This window comes from Rhinolophus sinicus, chromosome 1 (assembly GCF_057876585.1).
Source record: "Rhinolophus sinicus isolate RSI-liver-muscle chromosome 1, RSI-T2T, whole genome shotgun sequence".
NCBI classification, from domain to species: Eukaryota; Metazoa; Chordata; class Mammalia; order Chiroptera; family Rhinolophidae; genus Rhinolophus; species Rhinolophus sinicus.
The window spans coordinates 175,391,400-175,408,229 of record NC_142501.1 but is presented as its reverse complement, the minus strand read 5'-3'; the positions used below and the strand labels follow the sequence as shown (position 1 = coordinate 175,408,229).

At 35.7% G+C, this 16,830-nt stretch overlaps 1 protein-coding gene across 2 annotated transcripts in view; it reads left to right on the top strand.

The window, feature by feature from the left end:
- The window catches only part of UNC5C (unc-5 netrin receptor C), a 370,467-nt gene that overhangs the window by 263,669 nt on the left and 89,968 nt on the right, over positions 1 to 16,830 (top strand). For both annotated transcript variants that reach the window (XM_019741125.3, XM_019741124.3), the window contains exon 4: positions 240 to 343. In XM_019741125.3, coding sequence (XP_019596684.1) covers positions 240 to 343 — 104 coding nt within the window. The remainder of the gene's footprint in view (positions 1 to 239; positions 344 to 16,830) is intronic.

The following is a 16,830-nucleotide window of genomic DNA, read 5'->3' as shown; positions in this document are numbered from 1 at the left end:
ATGAGGCTCTTCAAAGCATTTCAGTGAAGATTAAAATACAAATAGCTAATAGACTCCGAATTTTATAATTTCCACCACATAGAATATAATCACCCCGATTGTGGTACAGTACTAACATGTGGTTTAAAAAAATACAAAAAAAACACATAAAATACTAAACCAGAAAACTTTTATTGCACTTCCTATAAAAAATAAATGTTAATTATTTTCTCATGTATTTTATTACCTATGCTTTCCAGATCTACGGAAGACATTTGAGCAGGAACCCCTGGGAAAGGAAGTGTCCTTGGAACAGGAAGTCTTGCTCCAGTGCCGACCACCTGAGGGGATCCCAGTGGCCGAGGTAAGTAACAAAATTTTTTTTGCATTTAGCAACTGGCTCTTAGTTATTCTAACAGAGTTCTAATCCATGGCTAATGGTGCAGTGAATTAGGGGATGGCATGATGAATGGTTGGTAATGGAGTCCTAACTGCCTGCTGCTGGCAAAATAGATTGATTGGGAACTGATTAATGACTTTGGAGTCAATTAGAATGCCCCACTGGACAAAACTACAGTCAGCTTTGTTTGATTTTGTCATTCTCTTTCAAGAAATCAGAAATTCTGCTTTATTTTATCTGGAACTTACCATACAGAGAGATGGTATGACTTAATAATGCACCATCAACTTTATTATTCTTGATAATATGCAAAAAATGTAAGAAGAGATAATGTTTGCGTATGTGTGTGTGTGTGTGTGTGTGTGTGTGTGTGTGCGTATCATTGAGCCTGTGAACTCCACATACGTGTTTCTTGTTCCATGATGTCATCATGGATATACCTAAAAACCACATTTGCACACCATGAATAAAAACATGTTTGAGGCATAACAAGTGTCAATTAGTTTTATCCTGTAAGCTTTCCATCAAGCTCTTCATTTTCATTTTCTGTTTTTGCTAAAACAAATCCTATTGATTGCTAATGAATTACTTTGAATCAGATTCATATGAAGATTTTTCATTAACACCATACAATACAGTGCTCTTTGAAAATGTCTGTCTGTGGAGGATAGGTGTACAGGACCACGAGAGAGTGCCATGCTCTCCTTGAGATACTCCCATCATTTTAGAGCGTATCAGTGAGGAAAATCATCTAATACTGTGTCTTTCATTGGTTAAAAAATAACTTCAAACTCTGAAAACTATTACCCTTTTATGATTATTAGGAGAAATTCTGATATGCATCAAACACTAGTGATCTAGCTAATGCAGTATCGTACAAGCCCAGAAAAATTTTAATTTGACAAATGACATACCTGCCAATTTGTTGGTAGATCTTGTTAACCTCCAAACTACATTGAGTACTTAGGAATTTTTATTTTTTATTTCATATACAGAAAGAGGCACTTTTTTAAATCATTGCAATTTTGGAGTGTATATAGATCAGCAGATATTTTGTAAAAATAAGTCCTGAATCATCCCTATCTAAGAAATCACAAAGTAATATTACATAGACTTAACAACTTGTCCAAAAAATGTTTAAAAGCTAACAATGCACTTACTATTGGATTTCCATAGTTTTTCAATCTTTGGAAGGTTCGAGCAAAGGTGGGAGTCAGCTCAGTTAGCTGGTCCCATGACAACAAAATTAAACTTCTGATTGCTCTTTCCAAATTAATAATAATAAATTAGTTAGAAATGTAGGTAGCACCCTTACAAAATAACTCCATTTTTCTGTGACAGCCATTTATATCTCCATGTGTCAATGAAAAGATGCAAAATGACACTGTTAATGAAATTTCTTTTTTACTTTAAAAAAAGAGAGATATTTTTGCCTTGTAACTGGCATTCCATGGCACTTTCTAGCATTGTGTCAGAGATTTTTGCATGATTATAGCTGTTTTTTCCAACCACACCAAAACCTTCTCTTCCAACACTGACATACATGATTATTGTGATTAGAAAGGAGGCAACTCTTCTCTATTCAATATTTCATTTCACTTATTACAGCAGTGCATCTGTCTCCTTAATTGTATTTCTAAAATTCTAATGCAAACTCTTTCATTAAATTATGTTAAAGACCAAAACATATCCTGAGTAACATGGGTGTCCACAGCCTCATTTTTACTTGATATATTTTTTTCATTAAAATTTATTGGGGTGACAATGGTCAACAAAACTACATAGGTTTCAAGTGTACAATTCTATAATACATTATCTATATATTGCATTATATGTTCTTCATCCAGAGTCAGTTCTCCTTCCATCACCATATATTTGACCCCCTTTGCCCTCCTCTACAACCTCCCTCCCCGCTTACCCTCTGATAACCACTAAACTATTGTCTGTGTCTGTGGGTTTTTGTTTCTTCATTTGCTTGTCTTGTTCCTTTGTTGCTTTCAGTTTTATATCCCACATGACTTTATATGGTTCTCAACTTTTTCTGTCTGACTTATTTAGCTTAGCATAATAATCTCAAGATCCATCCATGTTGTCGCAAATGGAACTATTTCAATTTTTTCTTATAGCAGAGTAGTATTGCATTGTGTATATATACCGCATCTTCTTTATCCAATCATCTATCAAAGGACTCTGGTTGTTTCTATGTCTTGGTCACCATAAAAAATGCTGCAATGAACATTGGAGTACATATATTTTTACAGATAAATGCTTTCAGATTTTTTGGGTAGATGCCCAAGAGAGAGATTTATGGGTCATATGGTAATTACATTCTTAAATTATTGAGGAACCTACATACTGTTTTTCATAGAAGCTGTACCAATTTACATTCCCACCAACAGTGTATGAGGGTTCCTTTTTCTCCACAGCCTCTCCAACACTTATTATTACTTCTCTTGTTGATGATAGCCATTCTAACAGGTGTGAGGTGATATCTCACTGGTTTTGATTTGCATGTCCCTAATCACTAGTGAAATTCAACATTTTTTCATATATCTGTTGGCTATTTGTATGTCTTGTTGGGAGAAGTTTTTGTTCATGTCCTCTATCAATTTTTTAATTGGATTGTTAGTTTTTGTTGTTGTTGAGTTGTATATTTTGGATATTAGACCCTTATCAGAAGCATTCTTTACAAATATCTTCTTCCATTCGGTTGGGTGGGTGTCTCTGTTTTATTGATGGTTTCTTTTGCTGTGCAGAAGCTTTTTAGTTTGATATAGTCCCATTCATTTATTTTTGCTTTTACATACCTTGCTTTTGATGTCAAATTCATAAAATCCTCTTTGAACCCAAGGCACATAAGTTTAGTACCTATGCTTTCTTCTATATAGTTTATTGTTTCAGGTCATATGTTTAGGTTTTTGATCCATTTTAAGTTAATTTTGGTACATGGTGACAGATATCAGTCTAGTTGCATTCTTTTGCATGTGGCTTTCCAATTTTCCCAGCCCATTTATTGAAGAAGCTTTCTTTTCTCCATTGTATGTTTTTAGCTCCTTTGTCAAAAATTATCTGTCCATATTTACATGGGTTTATTTCTGGATTTTCAGTTCTATTCCATTGGTCTGTGTGTCTGTTTTTCTGCCAATACCATGCTGTTTTGATTATTGTTGCTCTGTAGTACAAGCTTAAATCAGGGAGTGTGATACCTTCAACATTATTCTTTTTTCTTAGGATTGTTGTAGCTATTCTGTGTCTTTTGTGATTCCATACAAATCTGATGATTTTTGTTTTATTTCTTTTAAAAATTCCATTGGGATTTTGATAGGGATTGCATTTAACCTACAAAGCTAATCCCTGCAAAGGTTTTCAGTGAAAGAGCCTAGTGATTTCTTCATTTTTTCGGTCTCCTCAACAAAGTGGTACACTTTGTCAAGGAATAAAGAGTCATGACTGTAAACTAATTGGCTGTGAATTTTATTTGTATCATCACTAGAGAAAAGTCCAATTAACACTTGACAAGCTCAAAAAATCATATATCCATTTACATTCAAAGAACTATATTTAATGCGTTTTCTTTTCTTTCGTTCTCTCTTTCTTTTTTTTAAATCAGAAGAGAGATCAAACCCACACGCTGGAAAGCAGGATAATGAACTCCTATGTGTGTTCTTTTCAATACCCTTAAAATCCCCAAGATTGGAAAGCTAATGAATGCCTTAACGCGATGCATTATAACTGTCTTTTGCTCAAGAGGGGCAGATAAATTAAAAAAGGGAATGAAATATAATTTGTGAGTTAAAGGATCATAGGCTTATTTTAATTTAATGATAAAAGCATTAATTATTGAATACTCTATTTGTTTGAAGAATCTAAAAGCATTAAAATAGCATAGAATGAAATAGTGATCTTAAAGGGAAACCAGCAGGTAAAACTTTTATGTTTTACTATAAATAAAATCAGTCCTTAAGATATCAGGCCACAGTGTCAAGGATTTCTGCTTCTTTTCTATCCAAGGCAAATGATTCTGAAGAACTCGGATAGTCAATGCTCAATGAACATATGGCCGATTAAGTCAATTGATCTTTGTTTTATAAGTACATGTCTAACTCCATTGAAGAAGTAGTCAGGTACATTCTTTGTAGACTATCAGGAGGCAAAAAATTTTTTTTTCTGTCCATGTAAGTCAGTAACTTTCTAAAGACCTCTACTAATTTTAAGTCAAATGATGTTTCATTTGGTGCAAATAATGTCATAGGCATTTCTGAGGTAATAAAAAACATTTAATTTTCTCCCCTCTTTTGGCTTTAGTTTCCACTATAGAATGTTAAACTAATTTCCTTGCAGAACTCTTTATTTAAACCCAAGCATCACCATTTTAATCTCTGACTTTGGGTAAGGTATTCAGTTCTCTGGACCTACGGTTCCTCAATTACAAAGTGAAAATAATGACATTACCCATCCAGAACATAGTTATGAAGTTTAATTGAGAAGCTATATGCAAATCACTTGGAACATGTAGAAAACACTCAAGAAACATCAGCCATTATTAGTACTATAATTATTAGTACTATTGATTCACAGAGGACTGAATTCAACCTCTTCAATGCAAAACAGTCACTGAACACATTACAGTTCTGCTAGGCTGTACTGTAGTGTATGCATACTGTAGTGTATGCAGCGATGAAGTGTCTGTCCTTCAAAGAATCACTAAGATGCCCTCCTGTATTCTCTAGCCAATTGCTTTGGCTGGAGTCCATAAAAGCTATAAATGAAGATAATGTGAGCTTTAAAATAAACAAATACCCTTATTTATATAAACATCTACTTTACAAATGATTTGTTAATGTAATATCTACAGTAAGTCATGATGTGCTGCTGTCCTTTCTCTAATTTCTAAAGTTACTCTTCTCCATTTCATTATCATGGTCCCAAGACATTGGACCAACCCTCATATTTTCTCCCAAAGAGCAATCTGGGCTGAAGCTACCGTAGGTAGTTCACCTTTTCAGAGCCCAAGGAAAGAGAGGAACAAAGAAAGCTTCAGAGGAGGAAAGAAGCCAATCCAGGATTGCTTATACTCCATCTCTCCAGGTGGTGACAAGTTTGACTAAGAACTCCTCTCAATATTCATTGGTTAAAAAACAAACTATGTTGTGGGCACCCTGGTAAGAGGCACAATGGTTTCAGAGCTCTAGGCTCCACCACCTCCTCCTCTCATCTCCTTGTCAAGCCCTTTTTTTGTATCTATTTCCTTTATTTAAAATATTTAACAACCACACAGCTTCCTCAGCACAGAGGCAGAGTCTGAGGACCTTGTGCTGTAACAGGTATAAACTCTGCCTGCTGAATGATAGGGTGGCCCAGGGATCCCAGGGGGCCAGCCGACATATGGGAGTAACAGGCACTCAGTTATTTAGTAGCAGATACAGAACTGTTCAGTATGCAACACCTGGTCTGGAGGAACCAGTGTGACTGGCTGAATGTCAGCTTCTATGTAACAAGACTTTGTATAGCTCTGACTATTACTTGTGTTCAAATGAATCTGTTTACTCCTCTGCCTCTCTCACTAGATTCATAAAATAGGAGCCAAAAGGGTTTTGTGTGTGTGTGTTTATCTCTAACACCAGCAGGCTGTAGTTTCCTTAGTAGATTCCCTAAGTATATTTAACTAAATTAAATAAAAACAGTCCCTGTTGGATGTGACACAGAGGCTGTACCTCAAGAAATCTTATTTTCCAGAGAAAAGTATATTTGTCACCTCTGAAGATGCAACCCTCCTGAAAGCACTCAGTGTGGGGTGAGGAACCTATCAGTCATCAGGGTTCAAACCCACTAGGACCTGGAATAAAAGGCCATTGAGGGTTATTTTAGTTGGAAGACTATAGGACGGGTTCATAATAATCATCAAAATTAAAAGACTAGATGAAAAAAAGAAAAAGAATCCCAAGAAATACTCTAAAATAGTATTGCTCAGTATTTTAATAACTCTTTTGCTAGGATCAAGTCAAAAATATAATTATTTTCTTCCATTTCTGGCAAGGCACTTGCATCCCCTTCAACAAAAATCTCCCCATCTCCCTAAAGAAGCCTAAAAATTAATACACCCATGAATGGTGCTGGGCTGCTCCACTGGCATAATAGCAGCACTCTATGAAATGAATCCCTCTTTGCTCATTTTAGTTTATGCCTAGAAACTGTTGCTGTCACATGTTGAGCCAGAAATATACTCAGAGATGCTTTATTTCATTAGATTATCTCTTTCGGAGAGTACTGGGATCAAAACATCAATGGAGAAAATATCTGTTGGCAGGGCAAAAGGAACCAAACTGAATTTTTCACTAAAACCCGTGATTTATTTCACCTTTAACAAGGGGATAATTGCTCCTCTAATTATAAATGAGCTATTTCTCATAGGAGTTTAATTGGAGAAACAGGGCACAGTGTTCAACTTATTGACCTAGTTGCGCTTCAAAACTGTCATCTTATTTATTAACATTTGCATCTTTCATTAGCGAATGGGAAAATATGGGATGTCATGCAAAAGAATAGATTCTTTTGCTGAGTTTAGTCTTGATAAACAGGGAACAGATTGTTTTAAGCTCATCCTGCCAGAGCCAAAAGCTGCTGGCCGCTGGAGGCTCAGCCAAATGAGCAGCATCAGGTGGCTCTCCATCTAATTGATTATTAATATGGCCACTGAACACTTTGTTTCGTGAGATGCATGCAAGTTTCGCTGCCATTCCCTTCTCACTGGAACTTCATGTCGATGGATTTCCGTGCAGGTGCATTGTCTCCCAAGCTGTCTTTATATTCTTTGCAGACAAAAGAGGTTTGAGAGAAAAGAAGGGTTTGAAGACTAATTTGGAGGGAGCCATTGCTTTCAGTGCCAAGTAATGTCTGTGGAAATTTTCTTCTAGCATGTGTCTAGCAACAAGAGTTATGATCATGAGATGATTATCAGCCTGGCAAACAGCTTTGCACAAGTATTAGGTTCCCTGACTAGTAGTAAACTTGCAAGGTTTGTATTTATTCAACTGATATTTGCAATGTCACCTCTTTATGATGGTAACCCCATGTGTTTTTCTGCCATTATCTGCCCTTCATAGATAAAATACCCAGAGATCACCACAAGCTCAGATAACCGAGTAAGTCAAATTAAAAATAATAATAAAATTAAACAATATCAACATCAAATTTAAAAAGCAATAAAAAATAATAAACCTTATCTGACTTATAATAGATTTGTGTCTTAACTTCTGCACATACATAGTGGTTTCTAAGAGCCTATAGTACAAAATGCAGGTTTTAATCATTAATTCATTTAGTCAAGAAATATTTATTGTCCACTCACTGTGTGCCAGATGCTCTTTTAGTTGCAGGAGATGCATCAGTCAAAGTCCCTAGAGTATAATAAAACAAAGCTAACACTAAATAAGAACAGAAGTAAATGAGCAAGATATTGTCAAATCACTACACGTTAAAGGAAATAAGACCAGGTAATATCTGAGAGGTTGATGGTTGCTAGGGATTGGGAGTCACTTTAAAGTTCAAGGAAAATCTCTCTGAGGAGGTAATATTTGAGCTGCGATCTGAATGACAGGAAAGAGCCAGACTTGAAAAGATCTAGGTCAGGAAATTCCAGGCAGGGGGAGCAGAATACCCTCAGAAGGAGCTGACCTGGTTACTAACTGAAAGGGGGGCTAGTGTCTCTGAGACATAGTGAGCCGTGGAGGGCAGGAATACCTTCAGTCAGAGTCGGGAGGATGACCTTGGGGACTTCTAGACATAGTAATGTGTTTGGAGCTGTTTCTGAGTGCTTGAAAAGTCATTGGAGTTTTTAAGTAAGAATGCCATGGCTTTTGAAGATCATTCTTGATGCTATATGAAAAATGTATTTTTGAAATGTAGGAGTGGAAACAGGGATATCAGAGATGGTGGAGAAAGGTGGAGGAATACAGGACATGTTTTAATTCTGTGGAAGAAAAAATTCTGAACGTGGTTTTTAAATTTGATTTTATTAAATAAATAACATACAGAAAATATTTGGTCATTCCAAAAGAAGGTGAAATCTTCCTTGCAAATGTCCACTAGAGTTAAGTTTTTCTTAGATGACCTTCAATAAGTAGTTAGTAGATCTCACCTGTTTTCACATGCAATCTCTCTCTCTCTTTCTCTCTCTCTCTCTCTCTCTCTCTCTCTCTCTCTCTCTCTCTCTCCCTCCCTCCCTCCCTCCCTCCCTCCCTCCCTCCCTCCCTCCCTCCCTCCCTCTCTCTCTCTCTCTCTCTCTCTCTCTCTCTCTCTCTCTCTCTCTGTTGGATGCTTCAGCAACAGGCAATTACCTAGCCTGGTCCATCATCTCAGGGAGGAGGGTCTTTTATTTGCGCAGCCCTTAGTTCTTGAAAAAAAGTGTATCTGTTTCTTCCATAAGTTGTCTTGCTTTGGAATTTCTTTCAATGATTCTCCAGGGCCTATAGTCACTATTTACTGTAAACTCTTTGTAGATGAAAAATAGCAGTCGCAGAGAGCAAAAAGCCAGTGTTTTCTAAAGGTGGTCAGACTTAATAAGAGTCCACAACACACTTAATTGGGAAATAAGAAGAAATATGCTGATAGTTACTTCTCCTGAAAGGCAAGTTTATTGTAAAGACTGGTCAGGAACTTATCCATGGACTAGACAATTCATAGTCCTTTTGACCTGGAAAATTGAACATTTTAAGGACATTTCAGTGCCATTTTGCTCCCATGGAAGGTATTAGATATAGTCATTCTATTTGTAGCTTTTTTGGGAGTAGTTAACACTATTAGTTCATTTGTCTACATGGTTTTATCTCCTCATAGTCAAACTTTTTAAGCTTTAGAAATGGAAGTTTTCAGATTTCAAGACAAGTTCACCTCTCCAATATGGTCTGCATATACTCAGTTGGCTCAAAAGCAATGAGCCAAACATATGTGCAATTAAAGGAGTGTTTCACAGCAGGAAAACAAATTCCATTTCTTAGCAAATTCCTTTCCTTTGCAGTAGTTGCAACAACTGAGCAAAATGTCACTATAGTTTCCACTTGCTTTTTTGGTCCTTTGGCTTTTTTTTTTTTTCTTCAATTATTTAAAGATATGATTTTAACTTCTTTAAAGATCAACCATTTTTAAAGCATAAAAATACACATGCTTTCACAAACCTACTGAAAAGTGAAAAGTATATTGGAGGGTAGTCAACACCGAAGTGAATGAGTGCCTTATTTTATTGCAAATCTGAGAAGGGAATAGCTACAGAAACAAAGTAGCTTTGATTCTTGACAAGAGAGAACATGGTGGCCTTGGTTGGGGCAGGGTTCTTTGCATACTTTTTAAAAATGGCCTTCTGCTTCTTATATTTTAAGACATTTTTTTATCCACAGCCTTCACAGTTAACGGACATTCATTTGTATTCTATAATGAAGACTTTCTTGGTCATCGGAAGTACCTATGAGGGGTGATAAAAGACCTGTTTGCATTGTGAGAATTCAGAAGGAAATAATTCTGGGATTTTGAACTCTGGAGCAATTGGCTCTAAACCCTATCTGCTGAAAGTCTACAGAAGGCTTATTACAGTGTTTCCCTGAAAATAAGACCTAGCCGGACCATTAGCTCTAATGAGTCTTTTGGAGCAAAAATTAATATAAGACCTGGTATTATATTGTATTGTATTATATTATATTATATTATATTATATTATATTATATTATATTATATTATATTATATTATATTATATTATTATATTATATTATATTATATTATATTATACCCGGTCTTATATTATAGTAAAATAAGACTGGGTCATATATTAATTTTTGCTCCAAAAGATGCATTAGAGCTGATGGTCTGGCTGGATCTTATTTTCGGGGAAACACGGTAGCTACAGATGTCAGAATTGTCAAGGCCTTTCTGTTCAAAGTGTGATGCATAGGTTATCTATATTGACATGATCTGGGACATTCTTAAATAGGCAGAATCTGAAGTCCCACCCCAGGCCACTTGATCAGAATCTGCGTTTTAGCAAGATCGTCAGAACCAGTCTGCATTACTGATTCTCACACTAGGATGCACATTGGGATCACTTGGGAATCATTAGAAACTACTAATGCTTATAGCCCACCTTAAAAGTACTGATTTAATAGGTATGATGAGCAGCCTGGCTATCAACATTTTTAATAGGTCCCCAGGTGATTCTAAAATGCCACAAGACTTGAGAGAACCACTGATCTAAAGGGCAAAGTTAAAACAAATACAGGAAAAGCTTCAAACTTGTCGCTTCTAAACCAGTCAGTAGAACTTGGCAGACTCCCAATTTCTAGCTAATTCTTTTCTAGAAGCTTGACTTGGCTGAGTATGCATTTGATAATTGCCCATAATTGCTTTTCCCATTTGTTTGATTAATGTACCTGCATACAATGATTCTAGTCTGAATCTCCATTCTCTTAGATGTGCACACTCTTCTCAACCTTGTCATGTCAGTTGCAACCTCAGTGTTCTGACTTGAAGGGCCTCAGTTTGAGTTTAACAAAGTAACCTTTCTTGATAGATGTGGATTTTTTTAGGTAAGGGTTGCTGGACTCACTTTTCATGTTGGGTGGCATGTGGCAGTTTCCCTCTGTTAATTAGAACAAATGTGCCAATTATGTTAATGTTTCTCCCGATACCAATCAGAGAATAATTAGACACAACACATCTGTCTTTCACAGGGGAGTAGAATAGGAAAGAAAACTGCAAGGTGCTTTGCTGTTTATTATTGACATACATGATTAGATGATTCCTTAACCAATCATATGGTTAACAAGTTCATGTATCAGAAGGGCAAAGGTTGCCAATAGCTACTTGGGGGCTGAACATCTCTCATTACTAGCAGTTTCCTGACCAACATCCAACTATCTCTAAAGAACTTCCACAAAGAATTTAAGTGGGCTTTCATTCCATTTAAGTAAATAAATTACACAGTCCTATTGGTAAAATGAAGGTAATCTTATTTACCCTGAACTACGGAAAGAAGTTTTTAAGCAGAAGTATTTAAAACTCTCAAAAAGAATTCAGTTTTATTGATATGAAAGATCACACTGAAAGAAATCACAGAATGTGGCCTTTAGGATTATATTGCATGTATTGTAAACATATGTAACTCACCATCAGATTTATAATTTGTTACAATTTCTGCTTATATGTTCCCTTGTATCTTAACTTTGGAGCTTTCTGATTAATGGAAAATTTGATATCGCTTCTATTGTTGTTTCATTGGCACTTGAGGTCCACACTTGGCAGGGTTTTAGACAAACGGCGATGTAGCCAAATTATTTCATAATATAGTAATGCCTCTACTCTTGTGTTGATCTGACAGTATGGAGAAGAGATTTATGAACTCAATGTATTAGTCTTCTTGAACATAGTCAAAGCATATCCTAGGCACTTTTTAGGTAAAGCTTTTTGTTTAGTTCAGAATTTGATATACTATACAGTGTCTAGTTATATACACTGTAGTAAATACGGCTCATTTTCCTGACGCTTAATGATACTCAGCTATGTACTTCCATCATTTAAAGGTAAAATATCATCATTGTTATAATGGCTATATTATTGTGGCTCCAAATATATTGTCACTCTTCTTTAAAAACTGTTGATCAGAAAATAAGACAGGAATTTCAGATTATAAATTCATTTTCTTACTGTGACATGGATTTGCTAAAACAAAACAAGGAACAACTCAGAGCAGACATGTAATATATTTGGAAATAGTTATCATGCTAATACTAGTGCCAGGTATTCCTAGAAAGCCCCAATACAAGAATCATCCTTTTGCCCAGGGGTTAGGAAGGATGAGGCCATAAGAAAGAGATGGTTGTTGATTTATTATTAAATCATTCTGCCCCAAATATTTGTATTTTATTTTTTAATACTAAACCATGAACATAGTTATGTTTTAGACAGTTTTAGTAGTAAACCATAAAAAGATATTACTGGAGATAAATAATGTTTGAAAAATAATGATCGTGTGTAAATGGGTCTCCCACTGTATATACTCTTAACATTATAACTTTTGAAATCTGTTTTAGGTAGTCCAGCTTTTTATGACACTTTATTGGAAAGAGCAGAGTGGAGAAGGTAAAGGTGAGGAAATGAGTATAGGAAATCAAGATTAAATTGAGGATTATAATTTATCCTATATTTAATTATGGGCTATAAGTGGATAATCCATTGGGAATGTTAATCCACTTTTCTCTCTTTGCTGATGATATGAATCAAAAATTAAATTCAAACTGCCCAATAAAGTTTTTAGGGAGTGGTAATAGAGAATTTTTGAAACTTGAGGGTTGTTGAATGCTGGAGAAGCTGCTCAAATGAGGTTATGGAAGCCTAAGCCATTGAAAAATGATCTCCCTGTTTTGCTGCAAAATGTCTCTTTCCCTGACAGCACATATATAGCCAATAGTTCTGAATTTTATAAAATATCAGTAACAGTAAAACTATAAAACCATGCATCTAGGAGCCATAAAAAAAATGGATCCTTAAATCACACGACACACAGGAAGGGATGGCAGTTTTATATACCTTTGCTGGGAGCACACAATATGGGGCCAATATGCTCCAGTCCTAAAACATAATCAAATTGGGAATCACTCGTCTTCATTAATAAAATCATGTTAGTGTTTTGAGAACTCTGTGCCAGACTGGAGTGCCAATACAACTGAAAAACTTAACTGTTGGACGGATTTCTAAACATTTTACCTTCCTACTACAAGAGCTGGGAACCACTCCTCATATAGGAAGGCTAGAAATCTCGACTGCACCTGTGAGGGCTGGGACACAGAGCCAAATGTGACCAACTCCAAAGCCCATGTATTTTTTGTTGTTGTTGTTTTTTTCCTATAACCAAAAAACGTTTAATTGACTGTACATTTTTGAAATTTAGTGCATTAAAATGATACAAATTGCGTGTAGGCTTATTTGATTAATTTTCATGAACTAGTTAGATAATATCCAGACAAAGATACATTTTAGAAAAGGTCATTTATTTTAAAAGTGTTACATCACCTCATCAATTTTCTAAAAATAAGCACATTTATTTGTGTTGCGTGTTGTTATTCTCTACACTTCATGAAATGTGAAAATTTTAGAATTTTACAATGGAAATTAAACTCAATTACAGTGCCTTTTTTTAAAAGAATATTTCAATGATTTTTAACCATTTTATTTGGTGATGTCTAAGAACTTTTTACTAAATATTTTTCTAAAATAAAACTAATTGTTATGTTCTGTATGTCCCCAAATCACATATTTTTGGTTTACCAAAGTACTGCTCTTCGTTCTGTGAGAAATAATGTTTCAGCTTCTAGAAATCAAAATATATACATTGCTAAGAATCAACAGAATCCAACATTGTGGTTGTCTGAAACTTTTAAAAAGTCATAATTATTAAATATTTTATCTAATTCCTAGCACCTACAAATAATCCTTGGTACATAGTAGCTGTTCAATAGATAGTTAATGGGTGAACTAATTTTGAGTAGATCCCACTGACTTTTATTTTCCTTTGCAATCATGTCTTTCCTTCTTCTCTTTGAATATATCTACAGATCTCAATTAATGGCATGCTTCTTTATAAAATCTTGTTCCTTATGGTAGTAGTTTTTATATTCTGTATGGTTAAAGTTACTCATTCATGCCTCTGTTCATACATTCATTCATTTATTCATTATTTCACCACACTTTAGCCCTGAAGGCTTTATTTCTGCTTCTCAAACAACAACGTTTGCAATTGCTCTTCCCTGTACCTGCAACACTCTGCTCAGCATACTTGTTTCTTTCCAGGTATTCATGTCTTAGTGTGTAGTCACTTGTTCAGAGAGGCCTTCCCTGTCATCTAAAACAAGAATCAGCAAACTATAGCCTATAGGCCAAATATAGCCAACCACCTGATTTTTTCAGAAAGTTTTATTGGAACACATCCATGCTCATTTATTTACTCATTGTTTATGGCTGCTGTTTAGAGGCTATATGGCCCACAAAACCTAAAATATTTACTAAATGACTCTTCATAGAAAAATATTTTCTGACTCCTGATCTAAAGCACTATATAATTCTGATTTATATTTTTCCTAGCCCTTAGGAGCACTGAAGTTATCCACTATGTTTATTTGTTTATATATTATCTTTCTTCTCTGTTGAGAGTTACTTGGAGAATAGACATTGTCCGTTTGGCTTATTGATGCAGTCCAGGTACCAGGAATAGTGAGGCCACATAGTATATACTCAACAAATATTCTTTGGATGGACAATCAGTACATTTTGAATATCTATGCTAGGGCTCTGTGCTAGAGACTGTGAACAGATATATATTCAGATATTATATGTACATATTCAGAGATATTCAAAAGGTATCGTATTGAATGTATCATATACATATGTGTAATCATGCTCTCAAGAGCTCCCAGAGTAGGAGTCTGCAAACTTTACACAAATTATTACAGTACAATATGATAAGTGGTTTGAAGAGTGCTGGAGCTGCACAGAAAAGAAAACACTAACTCTGCTTAGCAGGAACAAAAAGGGCTTCGGAAAAGAAGTGTCTCCTGAGGTGAATATTGAAGAATGAGTGCAATTCTCTCTACAGAAAGGGAGAAAGGCATTCTGGGTAGAGTGCATAGAAAATATGAGTTATGAGTGGCCAAGTTAATGATGGTCACAGGCTGAGGAAACTTCCAGAAGTTCAGTATGTCTAAAGAGTAGGATTAAGTTTTCAAAGTGAAGCTAGTGTAATAATCGGGGATAGCTTGTAAACGGTTTTATATGGCACATTATGAAGTTTGAATTTTAACTTAGAAACGACACAATGGAGAACTTTTTTGTTGCAGTTATTGTTTATAAGATTTCTTTTTTGATGAGAGCAAAGGGGAAGGAAACCTGTCATAAAGCAGGTCAATGTAGAAGCTTCTTTTGTATCCCAAGTGTGGTTTCTTTAAAGGACCAAGCTGCAATGCGGTATTGACTTACAGAGCCTCTATTTCAATGATATTTGTCTCAAAATGGCTCCAAATGATTTCTGTATTGCAAAATAAAGCCAAATTCTGGAGCCAAAAAGCAAACAAAATATTGTTAATGAGAATTGTTGGAATTAACATAGCATCAAAATACTTAAGAGTATGGCTAGAGAAGAGGGGCCAGATTTGAAAAACATTTTAGGTACCATTCATTACTTACTGGAATGATTTTTAAGAGAGGTGTGAGGATTTTACTATAAGCTTTGAGTGTAGGAATGGGAGAAAAATGACTCCATTAATTAAAAGAAGACCCAGAGGAACAAATTTAGAGAGAGAGGACTGATGTGAGGAGATGTTGAGATCAATTCAGCAACTGCTATGCTTTGCATATTTGTTGAGCATTCAGGTGGAATTATCTAGAAAATAATTGAAAATATGGGACTGAAATTCATCATATTTGAGTTAACAGCCATGAGAGTGAATGAGATCACCGAGCTAACGCATGTGTGCCAGTTGTTGGAAAACCTGGCTGCACAGTAGCATCACCCGAGGAGCTTTAAAAACATAGATGCCTGGGCCCTTTGTCAGCTTGATTAAATCAGATCCTATGCAGGTAGGGCCTAAAGCGCAGGAAGGTCTTAAAAGCTCCCCAGGTAAGTACGATGCACAAATTTGAGAAACACTTCTACAAAATAAAAGGGAGAGAAAGTGAAAGAGATTCCTGACAGAACTATATGAAAATAATGGATGAAATAAAGGGACCAGAGGAGGTTTAAGAAAGAACAGATAACCAGGTGGCAATAAAACCGCAGAGGGAGGGAAAATGCCCTTGGACTGGGCAACTAGGGAGGCCGCTGGTCATCTCTGAAAGATAATTTTGAGTAGAGTGGTGAGTGTGAAACCAGACAGCAGTAAATAAAAGAGTGCGATGGCTGGTGAATAGATAGACGCTGTGAACATTCTGTTCTTTCAAGCAGTTTAGCCACAAGCGAAAGAGCATGTGGAAGCATAGCTGAGAAGGACAAGTGTGTCAAGGGGTGATTTCGTTGTTGGTTTGTTTTTAGGATAGAGGAGACATGTGCATGTTTGTGGGTGACTTGACACTCAGAAGAAAGGAAGAACTTTGAGAGGAGTTTACATATCTTTTGGTGTATTTGGTCTGTTAGGAAAATAAAAGACATGACATCTACTGATATTAAGGAAGATCAGAAAAATATTTAGTAATTTCTTGATGACCTAGAGCCTTTCAAAGAGCCTAGAGGTGGAAGAAGTGACCAGTGCATGCAATTTCTGAGTGCAAGATTCAGCAAGATGGAGTTGGGAATGATCTTGGGTGTGGTGCATACACCCTCAAGTTTGTGTCTTCTATATAAACTTTCTTTTTTTCCTATTAGCTAACACTTTGCAGCTAGAGTAGGATGACCTTTTTTTAGTCTTTCATCGATTGAATG